At 38.0% G+C, this 20,952-nt stretch overlaps 1 protein-coding gene across 1 annotated transcript in view; it reads left to right on the top strand.

Moving 5' to 3' along the window:
• The first annotated feature begins 1,133 nt into the window (after positions 1–1,133).
• ALDH7A1 (aldehyde dehydrogenase 7 family member A1) overlaps positions 1,134–20,952 on the top strand; it is a 299,657-nt gene continuing 279,838 nt past the window's right edge. The window contains exons 1-4 of the mRNA XM_053701625.1: positions 1,134–1,382; positions 4,529–4,582; positions 6,063–6,128; positions 14,282–14,362. Coding sequence (XP_053557600.1) covers positions 1,191–1,382; positions 4,529–4,582; positions 6,063–6,128; positions 14,282–14,362 — 393 coding nt within the window. The 5' untranslated portion in view covers positions 1,134–1,190. The remainder of the gene's footprint in view (positions 1,383–4,528; positions 4,583–6,062; positions 6,129–14,281; positions 14,363–20,952) is intronic.

The raw sequence follows: 20,952 nt of genomic DNA, 5'->3' as shown, positions 1-20,952 counted from the left end.
TGTTGGACCCTGCACTTATGTGAAAATTAAAGGTCTTTTAAAGATTCAAACAGCTGGAGGATTTCCTTATTGTTTGTGATTGACGAGCGTGGTAAGCTCACTCCGTGGACTGCTAAATCAGTGTGTGCTGCATCCTAGTATAACTTTGATGGTACATACTTGTTCATTAACATTGCCCTGTCATGTTAAAAATTGCCATGATAAATATTTATCTTGTTTTCATAGTAGGCTACTGAGAGTGAAATGAATCAGGTAAAAAGAGTGTAATTGTGAACGTTTTCATTACTGGGGAGAAAAAAGAGTTAACTGAATAGTAATATCCATACGGAGCAAAATATTTTGTGCATGTTACTTTGTTATTTTGTTTTATACTGCAGTTGTTGCAAAAAATTGTTTCAGGGTTTCTAAAATGTATTCAGATATGTAATCCATATAATATATTAGGCCCTTTTAACCCCTTGTCTGCTAGGGGTAGCTGTATTGCGATGCAATATATTGTGCAACACTATCTGGCAAACAAGGGGTTTGCAAATGCTGCAAAAGAAATAAAAAAGAACTGTTTAAGGCTATTTGCAGCATTTTTTTTTTACCTCTCTTTAGTGTAAGACCAGCACAATTCCTACACAAAAGGAAAAGGTGTCTAATGTTCTTTTAAAGCAGGATCCCATCATTTTCTTCCACAGCTAAATCAGCAAATAGCGTTAAAGGGACACAAAATACATTGTCATTCATTCTTGCATCTGAAAGAGGATATTTTAATATTTATTTATTTGAAAATGGATGTTCCTGTACTAAGAAATGAATTATTTTATTTTATTCATGTAAGGAATTGTCACTGTATAAATATGCAATTTTCTACTTAAAAGCCAGTAAGCAATGAGACCAGTTGTGCCCAGGCATGCAGTTCCTGTTATAGTTAAAATCAAATAATCTTAACCTGTTTGCATGCAAAATATATTTTAACATAAGATAGTGCTGTTTCATATGCACAATTGAAAATTCTTACTGTCTCTTTAAACTCTAGCATTAGAGTTTAAAGTGAAACAATCCTTAATAAGTGATGTGCTTTAGCAGGCTGAGGTTGTGTGGGCTGAGTCCTCCCCCAACCAATCACATCCTGTAAAAGCCGGAGGTGGGTCTGCTTACTGCTGCATGTATTAGCCAGCTGTAACTCCTTGTGTTACTTCACCATGCTGCAGCTAACCTTACATTGTTCCAGACATTTTGTTCTGAAGAGAAATATCTTTTTATTCTGTCGTAGGCAGGCCGCAGCAATGTCTACACTGTTAATTAACCAACCACAGTATTCATGGCTGAAAGATCTAGGCCTGAAGGAGGAAAATGAGGGAGTTTACAATGGTACATGGGGAGGAAAAGGAGAGGTAAGTTTGCTGTTCATTTTATTTCCATATGATGTTTGTAGATTTGCTTAAAGTTATGAGATAATCTCTTTTCCTAGGTTGAATAGTAAAGCCCTGTCTCACTGCCATTATAAGTCTTGTTTACAAAACTATGGCCAGCTAAATAACATTAATAGAGGCTATAATAATTCACACTACTGCAGTGTTTTTTTGTTTGCTAACCCCTTGGCTGCATCACATTGTTTATCCACGGGGTTAATACAAAACAGAACTAAATAAAGCACTAAACTAAAATTCCACATGAAGGGTCAAATACAGCTAACAAAATGTAATGGGAGTTATAGGCCTATCACAGTTCTGACAGTAGGAACCTTGTATAGGATCTTGTGTGTGTTTGTGTAAATATATTTTGAATGGCTTAAGTCCTGTAACTTATGGTATAACTGCATGGAATATGATTTTATTTCTGGCAATATTTATTATATCTTAAAGGGACATCAAAAATATTATAATTAATTAATAATATTTATTATTATTATTATATATATATATTTTATTTTTATTTTGGTTCAGATAGAGAATACAATTTTAAACGTTTGCTTCATTCTCTTGGTGTCCTTTTGTTGAGCTAGCTGAGCGCATTGGGTGAGCCATTAACATGAGGCACATTTATGCAGCCATTAATCATCAGCTCCTGAGCCTTACCTATATATCCTTTTCAACAGAGGATACCAATAAAACAAATTAGATAATAAAAGTAAAATGGTAAGTTGTTTAACCCCTTAACGACCTAGAACGTCCTTTAGGGGTTTAAAGCGGTGGAAGCGATCCTGATCGCTTTCATGGTATTGCAGTTATGCCTCGATATTGAGGCATCCTGCAATACCATTTTTTTTAGACACCGATGCAGAGAGAGCCACTCTGTAGCCCTCTCTGCACCGGTAGTGATGGTGCCGATTGTTGGTGGGCGGCCCATTGCTACTCGGCATCCGGTTCCTGTAAGTGCAATGTGCACGCCGGGGGGCGCGCGCGGGTGTGCACAGCAACTACTGCACCAATGTAGTAAGTAAATGGGAAGGAAAGTGGGGGGAAATAAAGATCAAAGGATCTGGGAGGGGGTTATTGAGGGGGGGGCAGCTACACTACAGAAAAATTAATATTTAATTTAAAAAAAAAAAACGGGTACGGGGGGGAGGGGCAAACTGGGTACTGGCAGACAGCTGCCAGTACCCAAGATGGCGGAAGATAGGTAGTGGGGGGAGAGTTAGAGAGCTGGTTGGGGGCTAAGGGGCGAGGGGGATCCATCATATATGTATGTATGTGTGTATATATATTTATATACCTTTTTAGTACTGTCAGACCTGAGCGAGTGTGATAGCAATATGCTTTTACTCAAAATTTAAAGGCACAGTCTAGTCAGAATGAAACTTTCACGATTCAGATAGGACATGCAATTTTAAACATATTTCCAATTTACTTTTATCATCAAATTTGCTTTGTTCTTTTGGTATAATTTGTTGAAAGCTAAACCTAGGTAGACTCATGCAAATTTCTAAGCCTTTGAAGGCCGCTTCTTATCTCGGTGCATTTTGACAGTTTTTTTTTTTACGGCTAGACAGCACTAGTTCATGTGACATAGATAACATTGTGTTCACTTCCGTGGTGTTACCTAGGAGTCAGCACTGATTGACTTACATGCAAGTCTGTTAAATAAGTGTGTCAGTTATGCAAAACTGGGGAATGGGTAATAAAAGGATTATGTATCTTTTTAAACAATAACAATTCTGGAGTAGACTGTCCCTTTTTTAATTGTCCATTTTTTTTTTTTTTTCAAGAAGCATTCTGAAATATGCAGAGTATACTTAAAGGCACAGTGCACACTAAATTTATTTAAAGGGACAGTCAAAATGAAATTTCAATTTATTGGATAGAGCATGATAACAACTTTCCAGTTTTATCAGTTTTGCTTAGCTCTATTGCTATCCTTTATTAAACGGACAGTTTAGTCAAAATTAACCTTTCATGATTCAGATAGGGCATGCAATTTTAAACAACTTTCCAGTTTACTTTTATCATCAAATTTGCTTTGTTCTCTTGGTATTTTTTGTTGAAAGCTAAACCTAGGTAGGCTCATATGCTGATTTCTAAGCTCCTGAAGGTTGCCTCCTTATCTCAGTGCATTTTGACAGTTTTTCACAGCTCGACAGCGCTAGTTCATGTGTGCTATAGATAACATGTTCACTGATTGGCTAAAATGAATATAGATAACAAGAGGGGCCTTAAAATGTAACCCTGGCTCGCACTGCACATTTGAGAGAGCTGGAGACATTGTTAGAAATAGACACAAATTGAGATCTGTGTAATAAGTAAAACCAGAATCAATTTAATTCAGAGGCTTTGAGCTTGTGTATTAAGGTGTCGTGATCAACAATGTTAAAGGCCTTTCCAAAATCAAGGAAATTCCAGTCTGTAGATCATTGGTAACTTGTAAGAGAGCTGTTACAGTAGAATGCTTTGGAACAGAGTCAGGAAGTCCGTCTCCTGGTAAAACCTGCACAGTTGGCTATAGGCATATTTCTCCAATATTTTGGACAATACACGGAATAAGGATTTAGGCCCACTTTTGTGGACCGGAACAACCCATGCTGTTTTCCAAGCCTTGGTGACATAGCCATACATAAGGGAGGTGAAGGGCAGAAGCCGGTGCACTGAGCTTTAGTAGCATAAGTGTTTACTTAACTGTACTTTAACCACATCGCTGCACATGACAAACGCGTTGTAGTCATCTGCACAATGCTTTTAGTTCCAATGACAACCGCGCGTCGTCATCTCGTGTGGGCACTTTCAGAGCTCATTGGGGACCCATGCACTTATAATAGCATCTCTGGTGATCTAGTTGCCAGAGGATGCCAGTAATGTTACCACGCCCAAGCGTAAACTTTCTAATTTGGTTCTCTTGGTATTTGTTGAAAAGCATACCTAGGAAGTACTTAAATGCCTTGTCATTGTTGCACTTTATGTGTTCAACTAGGTCCCAGTAGTGCATTGCTGCTCCGCCAATAAGATACCAATAGAATAAATTAAATAGAAGTATCTTTTTAGAAAGTATTTGATCCATGCAAGTAAATGTTATTCATTTGTGCTTTTTCCAACTTCTTTTCCTACAGATTGTGACATCGTATTGTCCTGCTAATAACTTGCCAATTGCCAGAGTTAAACAGGTATTTTTTTGTCTTCTTATCTGTGCCTGATAAACATTAAAGGGACACTGAGCCCAATTTTTTTCTTTCATGAATCAGAGCATGCAATTTTAAGCAACTTTCTAATTTGCTCCTATTCTCAAATTTTCTTCATTCTCTCTGTACCTTTTATTTGAGAAGCAAGAATGTAAGTTTAGAAGCCGGCCCATTTTTTGATAACAGCCTGGGTTGTTCTTGCTGATTGATGGATAAATTCAACCACCAATAAACAAGTGCTGTCCAGGGTCTGAAACAAAAATTGTCTGCCTCCTTAGCTTATATGCCTTCTTTTTCAAATAAAGATAGCAAGAGAATGAAGAAAAATTGATAATAGGAGTAAATTAGAAAGTTGCTTAAAATTGCATGCTCTATTGCAGTGGTTGCCAACCGCGGTCCTCAAGGACCCCCAACAGTCCTGGTTTTCATTATAGCTAAACCAGTGCACAGGTGAAGTAATCAGCTGATCTGTAACCAACCTGCTCTCATCCATCAGCTGATTATTTCACCTGTGCACTGGTTCAGCTATAATGAAAGCCAGGACTGTTGGGGGTCCTTGAGGACTGCGGTTGGCAACCACTGCATCTGAATCACAAAAGAAACCATATGGGTTCAGTATCCCTTTAATACCAGAGTTGTGCACACATAAATAAATTCATATATAATGGAACATTATTGTGCTCTTCCATATAGCTATTGTTTATATGACTTTTATAATCCTCATACATACACATATATATATAATTTTAATAGCAACCCCTCCGTCCTCTTTTTTTTTTTTTTTTTTTTTTTTTTTTTTCCTTCAATTTTTGATTTTTTTCATTTAAGATATACATTAGGGTAGCATAATTTCTCACGCAGTGAGATGACATAGGTAAAGAGGGAAAGAAAAAAGGGAAGGGGTGGGAGGGTGTAAAAGAGGTGAGGACGAAGAAAATTTTAAATTAAACAAGTGCAAAAAATACAGTGCATTAGATTATTGTGTGTCTTATACTGTGGAGACATGTTCAGTATGTTTCTCCTATTCTCCAGTCTATTTTGGATGCGTCCATATTCAGTTATATAGTCCATAAGTTGGCAAAATCAAGGTCAGTTTCAAGTGCATTATGACAGATGTCTCATTGAACAATTGTACAACAGGAAATACCACTGTTAACTTACCTGAAGTGGGTCTTTTGATCTAGAAATTTAGATTTTGGGATAGTTTATTGTGGATCTGATGGGACGGATCCGTTTATTACACCATCTGAGTTGATATGTGGTTATAATGGTAATCATTTTTATTTACCTTAACAGCTGAGTTTGTCCTGCAGCGATTAGAACCTGTGACCAAAACATTTTGCTACTTGAACCAGCTGAGCCGTATCAGTGGTCTGAGTGTAAAGATTATGTATCTGTTAAATTTGTTGCACTCAATGAATGGTAAATTTTATTAATTGGTTTTTCTTTGCACTGCTTGTTTTAGGCCAATCTGGAAGACTATAATGAAACGGTTAATAAAGCAAAAGAAGCATGGAAAATCTGGGCAGATGTAAGTATAACTGTAACAATCTAGGTTCTGGTGTTTATATAAAGGTAATATTCATTTTGGGGGTGGCTGACCATAAATTAAGCTTCAAAATATTGTTGAAATATTATTTAAAGGGACACAAAGCCCCAAATTGTTCTTTCATGATTCAGATAAGCATACCATTTGAAACAACTTTCCAATTTACTTAAATTATAAGCTTTGCTTCATTCTTTGGTATTCTTTGTTGAAGGAGCATTAATGCACTACTGGGGCCTAGCTGAACATATCAGTGAGCCAATAACGAGGCAAATATGTGCAGCCACCAATCAGCAGAAAGCTCAGAGTAGTGCATTGCTACTCCTGAGGCTACCCAAGTATGCTTTTCAACACAGGATACCAAGCGAACAAAGCAAATCGGATAATAGAAGCAGATTGAAAAGTTGTTTAAAATGATATGCTCTATCTAAAAAGAAAAATGTTGTGTTTCATGTCCCTTTAAGAATTAACCCCTTGACCCAAAAGGACGTGTGTGTATATATACGCCATGCGGTAGTTTGCCCATCGTACTGCATAATGTATATGTATGTTCCTGCTTCAGCATGTTGCAGATGCCTGATCGTTACAGACAGAGACACGATCTGTGTCACTGTCCGTAACAAACTTACGTTTGTGCTGCTCCTGGGTATAGAATTAGCCAATGAGCTGCTGTTCGTTCCTGGCAGAGCGCTTCTCTCTCTGTAAATAAATTTCCGTTTGTGCTGTTGGCAGGGTCAGGATAGATTGAGGGAGACGGGTGGGCTTCACATGAGGGAGGAGAGTGGGAGGAAGGAATGGAACCCTATTACTGCAGAAAAAATTAGTTTGACAAAGGAAGGGACCCTACACTACAGAAAAAAATATGAATTTGGGTGGGGGACCCTAAATTAGCAATTGGTGTGGGTTGAACCGCTACACTACAGAAAATAATTAAAATAAGTAAAAAAATAAATAAAAATATCATAATCTAATTAAACTGGGTACTGACAGCTGCCAGTATCTAAGAGGGCGGACACCATTAGGAGGGTTAGGGAACTGTTTGGGAGGGTAAGGGGGCACTGCAAAAAAAAAATCAATTTTTTAAAAAAATATTTAAAATAAAAATGTTTATACTGGCAGGCTGTCTGCCAGTACTTTAAGATGGTGGTTAGGAGTGTGGGTGTGATAGGGGAGACAGGCTCCATTTCTGTCTAAATGGAGTGATGGCAACAAGGCTATAAATTATTTGGTATATTGGGCAAGTTTTTCTCTGAAATTCCCAGTAGCGAAGGGGTTAAATGGATAGAAAAGTAAAAAATTAAATTTGCCTGGGTGCATTTTCAAATTGAAATAAAAGCATTTTTGCAATATACTTTCATCAACAAAAATGGTTTTAGTAAAAGTTACTACTGTTTTTCTGTGGAATATGCACGTATCATGTGAGGGCCCATGCACCAGTATTCAAGCATGATGCCTATTCAGAGAGCGGGCAGTGGTGTTTATTGCTTCTGAAGACAAACTTTGTGTCATACAAGCCACTGCTGACCTTGAGAAGGTGCAGTGTTTCAATACTGGTGCACGTGCCTTCACAAGATATGTGCGTATGCCATTAAAAAACAGTAATAACTTTTTTACTAGAAGCATTTTTGTAACATAAGTATATTGCAACAATGCTTATATTTCAAATTAAAATGCATCAATGTACATTTAATTTTCAACTTTTTTTTTTTTTTTTTTATCCCTTTAATTAAAAACACACGCACCACACAAAAAAAACAAATGTATATAATTCATAGTCCACCCATGGGGAGGGGGGGGGCACTAAAAAAAAAACCTTTTGTAATGTATATATAATTTTTTTTTCTAATGACACCGTGAGTCCACGGATCACCTTAATTACTGTTGGGAATATCACTCCTGACCAGCAAGAGGAGGCAAAGAGCACCCACAGCAAAGCTGTTAAATACCACTCCCCTACCCGCAATCCCCAGTCATTCTCTTTGCTTGTATCATTTGCAAGGAGGTGGTAAAGTTAGGTGTCAGATTCTTAAATCAATAGTTTATTTTTAAAGCAGAGCAGGTTTGCTTTGATTTTTTCCTGGGGTTTAGCCGTAGTCCATGTCAGTCTCTTTAGTAGGGCAGTGGTGGCTTTTAAGCAGTTATGAACTTGTAAAGTGGGCTTTGCTGGGTTTTCCTAAGTTTGCTGCCCTATGTCAGAATAACAGAGTAGGCTTACTCTGTTATTTCTCTGTGAGGAGGGGCATCCTCTCATGCCTTGTGAGTCGTCCTCCTGCCGGACGGCTAGATTGCAGGTAAGTGCCTTTTCGTCTTCTGGGGCTGCGAGACTGGCACTACAAGGGGTTGAAGGTAGCTCCCTCTCTGCAGTTTGTGGGACATGTATAGCCTTTAGGATATTTTGAGGCAGTATGCAGGCACTTTATGGTGACATGAGACTAGGGGTTAATATAGAATCACTGTATTTTTATTTGGGGCTTGTTTGGTCATGTTAGAGAAGTCATTAACCCCATAGAAGTCTCTATCTGACTTTTATTTCAGTTGGTAATCTTTTTTTTCTTTATGGTAGCGCAGTAACTAGCGTCTCTAGTGTGCTTCTATTTTAGAGGACACCATTATGGTGTGGAGGCTGGCTCGCTGCTGTGTAGTGTGTTTGCGCGCTTCTATTGCGCTCAAGGTTGGGGAATTCAGCATGTGTTTTTCATTGTTTCTTCGTTTTGAGACGTTTTTATGCTGGTTTAATGAAGCGCAATGCTAGGAAAATGTTCGCTTCATTACCATGCTGCTGAAGTGTACCCGCCTCCTTCATTGTGAGAGATGCCATGTTATTCCTCTTTGGGTCTTGCGATCCTGTAATTCAATATACTCCAGTTGAGAACGGAGTTGTTTGCCTTTTCTTATTTTCTGTGTGATAGCCCGGTTCTGTGTTGAGCTGACTCCTTTTTGGAGCCGTTTTTTATTACAGTTTATGGGGAACGTTTTTGTTAAACGAGTGCTACTGAGTTTGGGAACAGGAATTATGTTATTTCTGTTTCTATTATTTATATATATATATATATATATATATATATATATATATATATATATATATATATATATATATATATATATATATATATATATTTTATTTAATATTGAATATTTTTATTAGGATGTTATGGGAGCATATTTTATTTTTGTATATGCTATTCTATTTATTATTCATCTGTGGTACTTAAAGTGATGGTACTTAAAATGATGGTTGCTTTTAAGTTAATTTCAGTTTTTATTTGCAAGGGTCTTGAGGGATACGGGGTTTTTTAATAGCTCTCTCTCTCACTCTCTCTCTGATACTATATTATTTTTCTCTTGTTTAGTATGTAATTTTCATCTGTACTATTTAAAGTGACAGTTGAATTTCAGTTTTTATTTGCAAATGTTTGAAGAGTTATGGGTGCATAACTAATTTTTTTTATAGCTCCCTCTCCCTGATACTATACTAATTTTCTCATATTTAGTATTCATTTTGATCTGTGATACTTAAAGTGACATTTGCATTTCATTTTAGTTTTTATTTGCAAAAGGTCCTATTGCAATATGTTTTTTTTTTGTGTCTCGCTGGATCTCTTGAGAGAGAGAGAGAGCATGTTACTTTTGAGCCTGTCTCCCAGGATGATTCTGTTCGAGCAATGACCGTTTTCTTCTTTTTTCGTCCCAAGCCTCTGGCCTCACCTGCAGTGCGCTGCAGTTCTTCATTGTCTCCTGGAGGAGTTATTTCCATACAGATTTTGCTTTTCAGGTATCTGTTAAAGGGTATTTTTGGCTTTATCTGTTTTTCCTACTCTTAGAGAAAATCGCTTGAGAAACATTAAAGATTCAGTAAGTAAGGTTTCTGTATCGTCAGTTACTGTTTTTCTTCCTCGTGGACTGATGAGGAGGATTCACTAGTAGGATCGGAAGGTGAATTCTCAGAATTGGTCAGTACAATCCCTTCATTTGTTGCTGAAGTAGTAACCTTCAGATTTAAGGTTTTTCACCTCCATGTACGGTTTGAGGAGTTTTTGGCTTTTTTGTGCGACTTCGATACGCCTGTCGTCTTTGAATCCTAAAGAATTTGGAATCATTTTTAAAGGTCTCAGATTCTTTGTGGAAGGAGTCTGGTCTGGTGAGGGATTCACCGGTAGCTAGGTGAAGAGCTCGGATTCGGCCAGTATAATTCCTTCATCTGCTGCTGAAGTGATTTACAGGTGTACTCTAAAGGAGGTGTTTATTCTTTGGTCGACTTCATTGTCTTGTTGTCCACCATTAGAGATATTATAATCTTTATTTTTCTCTTTTGTTCTACCTGACTTAGAGAATTTCGATCCTTAGGGAGGGTAGTGGTTCCTTCCGGATCCATGGATAGAAGCCGCAGGTAATTCTGTTCATTTTGGGAGTTTCCTTGTCTTTTAGACTTACTGTACTAGCTGCCAAACTTAGTAGCTGACACCTGGTCAGCTGAGATCTCTTTCTGGGGCTTAATGGTACAGTTTAAGCTTTTATAGTTCTGCAGTTGCAAGTTCAATTTTTTTGTTTTGCTCCTAATTAATGCTTCTGATTTATCCTCTAGGATCTATCAGAGTTTTTCTTTAAGTTAAGGGTGGAGAAAGAGACTTTTTTTTTTTTTTTTTTTTTTTTTACTACACGCCTAGAGTTCAAATCTGAATGGTTGTCTTGTTTTTTTGTAACAGTATAATTTAAGATCTCTCCCAGGCCGTCTAGAGTGTTTGTAATCCTGACCTGTAGAGGTTGTTTGTTTTTTTTTTTTTTTTTTTTTTTTTTTTTTTTTCTTTGAATTGGGTTCAGGACCTTCCTCTCGGGGAGTGATAGCTCCAATCCCACTCTGGGATCGGAGTCTAGGTATTTGCCTTTCTCAGGATCTGACCTCCATATATTATCTTTTTTTTCTTTGGTCAGAGAGAACTTGTTCTTATTGAACATAGACCTGAGGGATGTGTATTTGCTCTCATTATTTGGGATCTTCTCAAGTTTCTGTGGCTTGTCTTCCTAGAAAGATTTTTAGGTCTTGTAGTATTTCAAGGCACTTTTTCTGGTCTATTTATGATTTAGGGTCATCTTTCTTTGAGCTGACTCCTTTTCTGAAGATCTTGTACAATTTTTCTTTTTTATGGATAAGAGTTCCCCTTGTTTCATTCACAAGGGTGATTTGGGGAATCCTTATGGTTTATCTGGTTAGGAGAAGATTTTTATCAGGTTTTATTTCAAGATCTCTCTTTTTTTTCTTTTCTCTGCAGTTTACTGACCGGCTAACTGAGGTCTGGTATATAGTTTTCCATTCTTGCAACCAGCAGGTTGGGAGTTGGGTCTGGCTGCAGTTGATTCATCTTTCTATGATCTAATATGGAGGAATTGGTCTTAGGACGCATGTTTTTAGAGACATTCCTGGGGGAAAACTATTCTGCTAAGCTGGAGAACAGTTTGAGTTTTGTTTTTTTTGGCGCAGGGATTATGGAAAGTGTTGGTTCTCCCCTTTATTAGTTTTAGAGTGATTTGCAATGCTCTGAGGGATCTTAGTTATGTTCTATCGCCATCCGCACGATTGGAAGCGGTTTTTCTGTTCAGACAGATTTTTCATTCCTGGGAGTGGGGTCTGCTTCTGGAAGTAATTTTCGAGTGGGGTTACTATAATTGGATCTCATGGCGTCTCGTCAGAGCAGTAATCTCCTAAGATATGGCTCAAGGTTGAGGGATCCTCAAGCTGGTCTGATGGATGCCCTGGCAGTTAAAAAAACAAAACAAAAAAACCCAAAACCTTCAGGTTGGTTTTTCTTTTTCCACGGTTGGCTCTTCTTCTGAGTCATCGCTTGGATCAAGCAGATGAGAGCATCTGGGATTCTTTGAGGTCCTGCGTGACTTTGCAGGATCTGGTATGTGGATTTAGTAGATGGGTGTGTTTTTTTTTTTTTTTCCCTCTGTGGTAATTTCGGTTGAGGGGGGACTTTTTTCTTCAGGGTTCCTTCTTCCATCCAAACCTTGTTTCTATAAAGTTGACTGCTTGGAGATTGAACGCTTGATATTTTCTAAGCGTGGGTTTTCCGAGTCGGTTATTGAGTTTATGTTTCAGGCTCGTAGCCTGTGATTAGATGGGGTTTTTTTTTGTTTTTTATTTAAAAGATATGTCATATATATCTTTATTGGTGTGAATCCAAAGGTTACTCTTGGAGTAGAGTTAGGATTTTTTTTTTTTTTTTTTTTTTTTTCCAGGGGTCTGGAGAAGGGTTTATCTGCAAGTACCTTGTAAGGTCAAATTTCTGCTTTATCTATTTTGTTGCACGAGCATCTGGCGGATGTGCCAGATGTTCAGACTTTTTGTCAGACCTTGGTTAGAATCCGGCCTAGCTTTAAGTTTGCTTCTTCTCCTTGGAGTCTTAATTTGGTTCTTACAGGCTCCGTTTGAGCCTATGCATTCTTTGGATATTAAAATGTTATTTTGGAAGGTTTTTTGGTTATCTCCTCTGCTAGATAAGGTAGTCCTGCATTCTGCCTTTAGGTTTCCTTCCCAAAGTGGTTTCGGTTAGGAATATTAATCAAGAGATTGTTGTTCCTTCTCTGTGTCCTCATCCTTCTCATAAGAAGTGTTTGTTGCCCAACCTGGATGTAGTTTGTGTGCTGACATTTTATTTACAGGTGACTAAGGAGTTTCGCCAGTATTCTTCTTTGTCTGTTTTCTTTGGGAAGCGCAAGGGTCAGAAAGCTACGGCTGCTTCTTTTTCTTTTTGGTTGCAGTTATTCACCTGGCATGAGTATGCTGGTCAGCAGCCTCCTGAGAAGATCTCTGCTCTTTCCAATAGGGCTGTTTCTTCTTCTTGGATTTCAAAGATTAAGCCTCTGTGGAACAGATTTGCAAAGCTGACACTTGGTCATCTTTACATATTTTTTTTCTAAATTTTACAAGTTTTTTATTCTTTTGCTTTGGCTGAGGCATCTTGTGGGAGAAAGGTTCTTCAAGCAGTGGTGCCTTCCGTTTATTTTACCCTTATCATCTGTGTCCTCTGGCTTGGGCATTGGTTTCCCAACAGTAATTTAAGATGATCCATGGACTCACCGTGTCATTAAAAAGAAAAGGAAATTTTATGCTTACCTGATAAATTTGTTTCTTTCTTGACACAGTGAGTCCACGGCCTGCCCTCTATTTTTCAGACAGTTTTATTTCCTATAAACCTCAGGTACCTCTGCACCTTATATTACTTCCTTTCTCATTTCCCTTTTGTCGAATGACTCGGGATTGTGGATAGGAGAGTGGTATTTAACAGCTTTGCTGTGGTGCTCTTTGCCTCCTCCTGCTGGTCAGGAGTGATATTCCCAACAGTAATTAAGATGATCCGTGGACTCACTGTGTCAAGAAAGAGATACCTTTATCAGGTAAGCATACATTTCCTTTTTTAATGATGAATACCCTAAAATGTCTCATTAAGCTCGTACTGCCCGATTACATGACATCATTATGGGCAGACTCTTGTCATTTCAGTCCAGTGATATGTTTTATCCTGCCTTAGGTGCCCTTGGTTTTCTGTGCAACTTGTGCCTGAGAATTGATAGGACACCTTTCTATTATATCCTTTAGAAAATATCCTTCTGCTTAGGATTGCCTGCTACTATGGCTAAAATCAGCTATTCATCAGATATACTTTGTCTTCAACATATATCCTCCCTTTCAAGCCTCTGTGATATTTCACCTGATCAGTAGCAACTTCAGGCATACAATAAGTATATTCAGCTATAAACAGTTGCACATAGCAGTCACCTGATCTTGACCTTGTACTACATTTTTAAAAAGATTAATGTTTTTACATTGACCTATACTGATGCAAATCCAAAATGAAATTAAGTCTTATGGTCAACATGCTCCCAAGTGAGTTATCATTTCACAGTTGTCATAAGAACTTCAGCTTAGTTAAACTTTGTACAGGTTTATAAGGGTTAATTACTTTGTGGATGGGTTTGAAGCAAATCCTTCTTCTTTCCTTTTTTTTTTTTTTTTTTTTTTTTTTTTTAGTTCTGTCTTTCAAAGTAGTCCCGAGAATAACTTCTGGTTCTAGTGTTTATGTATTTAAATATTTTAAATTTTTTGCATTAATGTGTAATTATAATTATTTATTTTTAAGATTCCTGCTCCAAAACGTGGTGAGATAGTACGACAAATTGGTGATGCACTTCGAAAGAAGATCAAACTTCTTGGACATCTGGTATGGTTTACAGAGTTAAAGGGACATTATACACTATATTTATTTTTATTAATGTTTTGTAGATGAGATATATATATATATATATATGTGTGTGTGTTTATACATACCCCGCTCATACAGCGGGTTAGGGACCGGAGCTCCGCTGTAAAGTGAAAACCGCCTTAAAGAGAAACAAGGCATTTTTAGCTTTCTTTTCACTTGCCAGTGTTTAAAAACTTAAAAACATGTTTGAACTAACATATATCAGGTCTGCAGTAGCGCTACATTTAGTTTAACACTCAAACAGCACAGTATTCAATAAATACTGTACCTGTAAAATAGTGACAATTACTTTAGTAAAATTTGCCAGACTATAACACTGAGACACAGATTGCACTGTAATGCTGTAAACGGAGTGAACTGCGCATAACAAAATAGTGCCAGTTACTTTTCTCGCAATCTCACAAAGATTACAGCACTGTTGAAAATCCTTGGAGGTTGAACGTCAGCTCCACAAAGTGCTGTATTAACGAAGTGCTGTAAAGTGAGGTGTGTGATATATATTGTGTGTTTTGCTTATTTTTTAAATAACATTGCACTGATTTTCATACTCCTAACCAAGCCCCAAAGTTTTAGGAGAATACTGATGTATACCTACTCCAGCTTGCTCCTGTTTGTGTAAAGACTTTTTTTTTTTTTTTTTTTCATATGCAGAGGAAGGGGGAGGGGTGAAGTGTCTGTTTTTTGTTGTTGCTATAGAACCAATTGCAGTGGGTGTTCCAGCTAATCTTTTCAACAGAGCTAAACTGGGAGCTTCTAAGTAAGTTTTTAAACTGTTTTATACTGGATTTTTAGATTAGTATTTATTTGTGTATATTATTCTTTTATAGTAGTGTCTATTACATGCAGTTAAATGAAAATTGGTGTATACTGTCCCCTTAACTATATTAATAAGTTGCTCTCCATAAAGTATTGTTTATTTTGTAATTCTTGTGACTGTGTCTAAATATAACTTCTTCATTTGTGGAAACCAATGTTCTTGGGTTTTGTTATAAAGGGCAATTAAAGTAAAAAAACAAAACTTTAATTCTTTAGAGCATGTAACTAGCAGCTACCGCCTAGATTTAGAGTTGGGCGGTAGCCGTGAAAACCAGCGTTAGAGGCTCCTAACGCTGGTTTTTAACGCCCTCTGGTATTTGGAGTCAGTCATTAAAGGGTCTAACGCGCACTTTCCAGCCACGACTTTTCCATACCGCAGATCCCCTTACGTCAATTGCGTATCCTATCTTTTCAATGGGATCTTTCTAACGCCGGTATTTAGAGTCGTGGCTGAAGTGAGCGTTAGACATCTAACAACCAAACTCCAGCCGCAGAAAAAAGTCAGTAGTTAAGAGCTTTCTGGGCTAACGCCGGTTCATAAAGCTCTTAACTACTGTGCTCTAAAGTACACTAACACCCATAAACTACCTATGTACCCCTAAACCGAGGTCCCCCCACATCGCCGCCACTCTATTAAAATTTTTTAACCCCTAATCTGCCGACCGCCACCTACGTTATCCTTATGTACCCCTAATCTGCTGCCCCTAACACCGCCGACCCCTATATTATATTTATTAATCTCTAATCTGCCCCTCACAACGTCGCCGCCAGCTACCTACAATAATTAACCCCTAATCTGCCGACCGCAAAGCGCCGCCACCTACATTATCCTTATGTACCCCTAATCTGCTGCCCCTAACACCGCCGAACCCTATATTATATTTATTAACCCCTAATCTGCCCCCCACAACGTCGCCGCCACTTACCTACACTTATTAACCCCTAATCTGCCGAGCGGACCGCACCGCTACTATAATAAAGTTATTAACCCCTAATCCGCCTCAATAACCCTATAATAAATAGTATTAACCCCTAATATGCCCCCCCTAACATGGCCGACACCTAACTTCAAGTATTAACCCCTAATCTGCCGACCGGAGCTCACCGCTATTCTAATAAATTTTTTAACCCCTAAAGCTAAGTCTAACCCTAACACTAACACCCCCCTAAGTTAAATATAATTTAAATCTAACGAAATAAATTAACTCTTATTAAATAAATTATTCCTATTTAAAGCTAAATACTTACCTGTAAAATAAACCCTTATATAGCTACAATATAAATAATAATTATTTTGTAGCTATTTTAGGATTAATATTTATTTTACAGGTAACTTTGTATTTATTTTAACCAGGTACAATAGCTATTAAATAGTTAAGAACTATTTAATAGCTAAAATAGTTAAAATAATTACAAAATCACCTGTAAAATAAATCCTAACCTAAGTTACAATTAAACCTAACACTACACTATCAATAAATTAATTAAATACAATATCTACAAATAAATACAATGAAATAAACTAACTAAAGTACAAAAAATAAAAAAGAACTAAGTTACAAAAAATAAAAAAATATTTACAAACATTAGAAAAATATTACAACAATTTTTTAAACTAATTACACCTACTCTAAGCCCCCTAATAAAATAACAAAGCCCCCCCCAAAATAAAAAAATGCCCTACCCTATTCTCAATTAAAAAAGTTCAAAGCTCTTTTACCTTACCAGCCCTGAACAGGGCCCTTTGCGGGGCATGCCCCAAAGAATTCAGCTCTTTTGCCTGTAAAAAAAAACCATACAATACCCCCCCCCCCAACATTACAACCCACCACCCACATAACCCTAATCTAACCCAAACCCCCCTTAAATAAACCTAACACTAAGCCCCTGAAGATCTTCCTACCGTCTTCACCATGCCAGGTTCACCAATCGGTCCAGAGTCTTGATCCAAGCCCAAGCGGGGGGCTGAAGAGTGACGTCCATCCTCGGGCTGAAGTCTGGATCCAAGCGGCGGCTGAAGAAATCCATAATCGGGCTGAAGTCGGAAGTCCATCATCGGGATGAAGTCTTCTATCAAGCCGCATCTTCAATCTTCTTTCTTCTGGAGCGGAGCCATCTTCTTTCCAACCGACGCGGATCCAACCTCTTCAACCGACGCCTACTCGCCGAATGAAGGTTCCTTTAAGGGACGTCATCCAAGATGGCGTCCCTCGAATTCCGATTGGCTGATCAGCCAATCGGAATTAAGGTAGGAATATTCTGATTGGCTGGAATCAGCCAATCAGAATCAAGATCAATCAGATTGGCTGATCCGTTCAGCCAATCAGATTGAGCTTGCATTCTATTGGCTGTTCCGATCAGCCAATAGAATGCGAGCTCAATCTGATTGGCTGATCCGTTCAGCCAATCAGATTGAGCTCGCATTCTATTGGCTGATCGGAACAGCCAATAGAATGCAAGCTCAATCTGATTGGCTGAACGGATCAGCCAATCTGAACTTGATTCTGATTGGCTGATTCCAGCCAATCAGAATATTCCTACCTTAATTCCGATTGGCTGATAGAATCCTATCAGCCAATCGGAATTCGAGGGACGCCATCTTGGATGACGTCCCTTAAAGGAACCGTCATTCGTCGGTGAAGATGGAGGTTCCGCGTCGGCGGGATGAACATGGATCCGGAAGAAAGAAGATTGAAGATGCCGCTTGATAGAAGACTTCAGCCGGATCATGGACCTCTTCAGCTCCCGCTTGGATGAAGACTTCAGTCGGATCATGGACATCTTCAGCCCCCCGCTTGGGCTTGGATCAAGACATCGGAGGAGCTCTTCTGGATCTATCGGTGAACCCGGCGTGGTGAAGATAAGGTAGGATGATCTTCAGGGGCTTAGTGTTAGGTTTATTTAAGGGGGGTTTGGGTTAGATTAGGGGTATGTGGGTGGTGGGTTGTAATGTTGGGGGGGGGGGGGTATTGTATGGTTTTTTTTTACAGGCAAAAGAGCTGAATTTTTTTGGGGCATGCCCCGCAAAGGGCCCTTTTAAGGGCTGGTAAGGTAAAAGAGCTTTGAACTTTTGTAATTTAGAATAGGGTAGGGCATTTTTTTATTTTGGGGGTCTTTGTTATTTTATTAGGGGGCTTAGAGTAGGTGTAATTAGTTTAACATTTTAATTTTTTTCTAATGTTTGTAAATATTTTTTTATTTTTTGTAACTTAGTTCTTTTTTATTTTTTGTACTTTAGTTAGTTTATTTAATTGTATTTATTTGTAGGAATTGTATTTTATTTATTGATAGTGTAGTGTTAGGTTTAATTGTAACTTAGGTTAGGATTTATTTTACAGGTAATTTTGTTATTATTTTAACTAGGTAACTATTAAATAGTTATTAACTATTTAATAGCTATTGTACCTGGTTAAAATAAATACAAAGTTACCTGTAAAATAAATATTAATCCTAAAATAGCTACAATGTAATTATAATTTATATTGTAGCTATATTAGGGTTTATTTTACAGGTAAGTATTTAGCTTTAAATAGGAATAAGTTATTTAATAAGAGTTAATTTATTTCGTTAGAATTAAATTATATTTAACTTAGGGGAAGGTTAGGGTTAGAATTAGCTTTAGGGGTTAAAAAATTTATTAGAGTAGCGGTGAGCTCCGATCGGCAGATTAGGGGTTAATACTTGAAGTTAGGTGTCGGCAATGTTAGGGAGGGCAGATTAGGAGTTAATACTATTTCTTATAGGGTTATTGAGGCGGGAGTGAGGCGGATTAGGGGTTAATAAGTGTAGTTAGGTGGAGGCGACGTTGGGGGCGGCAGATTAGGGGTTAATAAATATAATATAGGGGTCGGCGGTGTTAGGGGCAGCAGAATAGGGGTACATAGGGATAATGTAAGTAGCGGCGGTTTACGGAGCGGCAGATTAGGGGTTAAAAAAATATGCAGGTGTCAGCGATAGCGGGGGCGGCAGAATAGGGGTTAATAAGTGTAAGGTTAGGGGTGTTTAGACTCGGGGTACATGTTAGGGTGTTAGGTGCAGACGTAGGAAGTGTTTCCCCATAGGAAACAATGGGGCTGCGTTAGGAGCTGAACGCGGCTTTTTTGCAGGTGTTAGTTTTTTTTTTCAGCTCAAACAGCCCCATTGTTTCCTATGGGGGAATCGCGCACGAACACGTTTTTGAGGCTGGCCGCGTCCGTAAGCACCGCTGGTATCTAGAGTTGCAGTGGCGTTAAATTATGCTCTACGCTCCCTTTTTGGAGCCTAACGCACTGAAAACCCTGCCATTCTGTGAACTCTAAATACCAGCGGTATTTAAAAGGTGCAGCCAGAAAAAAGCATGCGTAGCTAACGCACCCCCTTGGCCGCAAAACTCAAAATCTAGGCGTATGTGTTTTATTAACCCCTTTTGTAGGGGTTAAACACATAATAAAACTACTGTTATGGGGTTATGCATATAGCATTGCAGGGTTGCTAATCTTATCAGTCTAATTTTTAGAGCGTGTAATATATATATATATATATTTTTTATTATTATAATAGTCCTTTTAACACTTCTCCCTTGGCAACCATCTTTTTCTTTCTTCGAAGAACTAACAACATTCTTAAATTATGATCTGTATTATCTTTAGGAAGTGCAACCAAATGTAAGCAACACTTTACATGTTCGCATTAAACTTGTGGGATAATGACCATGTCAAAAAAACAAATGCACAAGGAAGGGAATGACCTCTTTTCCTTGAACACCAATCGTATCCACTTTAAAGAAAATGCCTCAGAGAGCGGTACTTGAGCTTAAGGGGACATGATACCCAAATGTTGAAGCACATGAAAGTGATGCAGCATAGCTGTAAAAGCTGACTAGAAAATATCACCTGAACATCTCTATGTAAACGAATATATTTTACCTCAAAATTCCTAAGTATTCATACCCTAATATAAAGAGACTTTAAGCAGCCAGTCGGGATGCTTGTCCCAGGACAATCTAGGGAGTGTGCACCTGTAAAGTACAGGCACAGTCATGTTATTTTTCCTATTCAGTTTAAGTAATTTCTATAAAATCTCAGAAATCCACAGCAAAGGCAAAGCATTACATAAGCACTGCTGATGCTAATAGGCTATTGTGTGTGTGTGTTTTTTGTTTTGTTTTTTTCTCCTCCAAGTTGCATCTAAAGTATAACTGTTGACACCGCACTTACACACTTTTTTTTTTTTAAACTTTCTTTATTGAAATCAAGCAGACAGACAACAATGGTACTATTCACAAAACAGAGAAATCATATATCCGATAAGTATAAAAAATGCTAATCTAAGTAACACGTTTCAGCGGATATTATACAAAGGAAACCATCCTTGTCTCTTCTACTGATATAGTGAAGTATAAAGGGACAATTTAAATATATAATATATAATTTTAGGAAGTGTTTAGGTCCCCCGGGAGCTTTTTCTTTTTTTTTCTCTCATTTCCCTATTTAGAAAAGGCTTAAAAACGAAAGAGCTTTTACTCCATAGTTTAAGGTGAAGATACTTTACTTCAAAAAAGTCTCCTGAGGAGAAAGAAGGAAGGAATGGAATATCAAGGGAGTACAAAAAGCAAATGGGGAAAAAAAAGGGGGGGGGGGGGAAGGAAAAAAAACACAAAAAAAAAACCAGGGGATCAGTTAGACCGAAGGAAGGCGGGGAAGTACAAGCGGAGGGGGATGAATCCAGTGTACCCGTATCCCCCCCTCCCCTTT

The sequence above is a fragment of the Bombina bombina genome, chromosome 2, assembly GCF_027579735.1.
Source record: "Bombina bombina isolate aBomBom1 chromosome 2, aBomBom1.pri, whole genome shotgun sequence".
In the NCBI taxonomy this organism is placed as follows: domain Eukaryota; kingdom Metazoa; phylum Chordata; class Amphibia; order Anura; family Bombinatoridae; genus Bombina; species Bombina bombina.
Note: the sequence above shows the minus strand (reverse complement) of the source record. Positions and strands in the feature narration are given on the sequence as shown.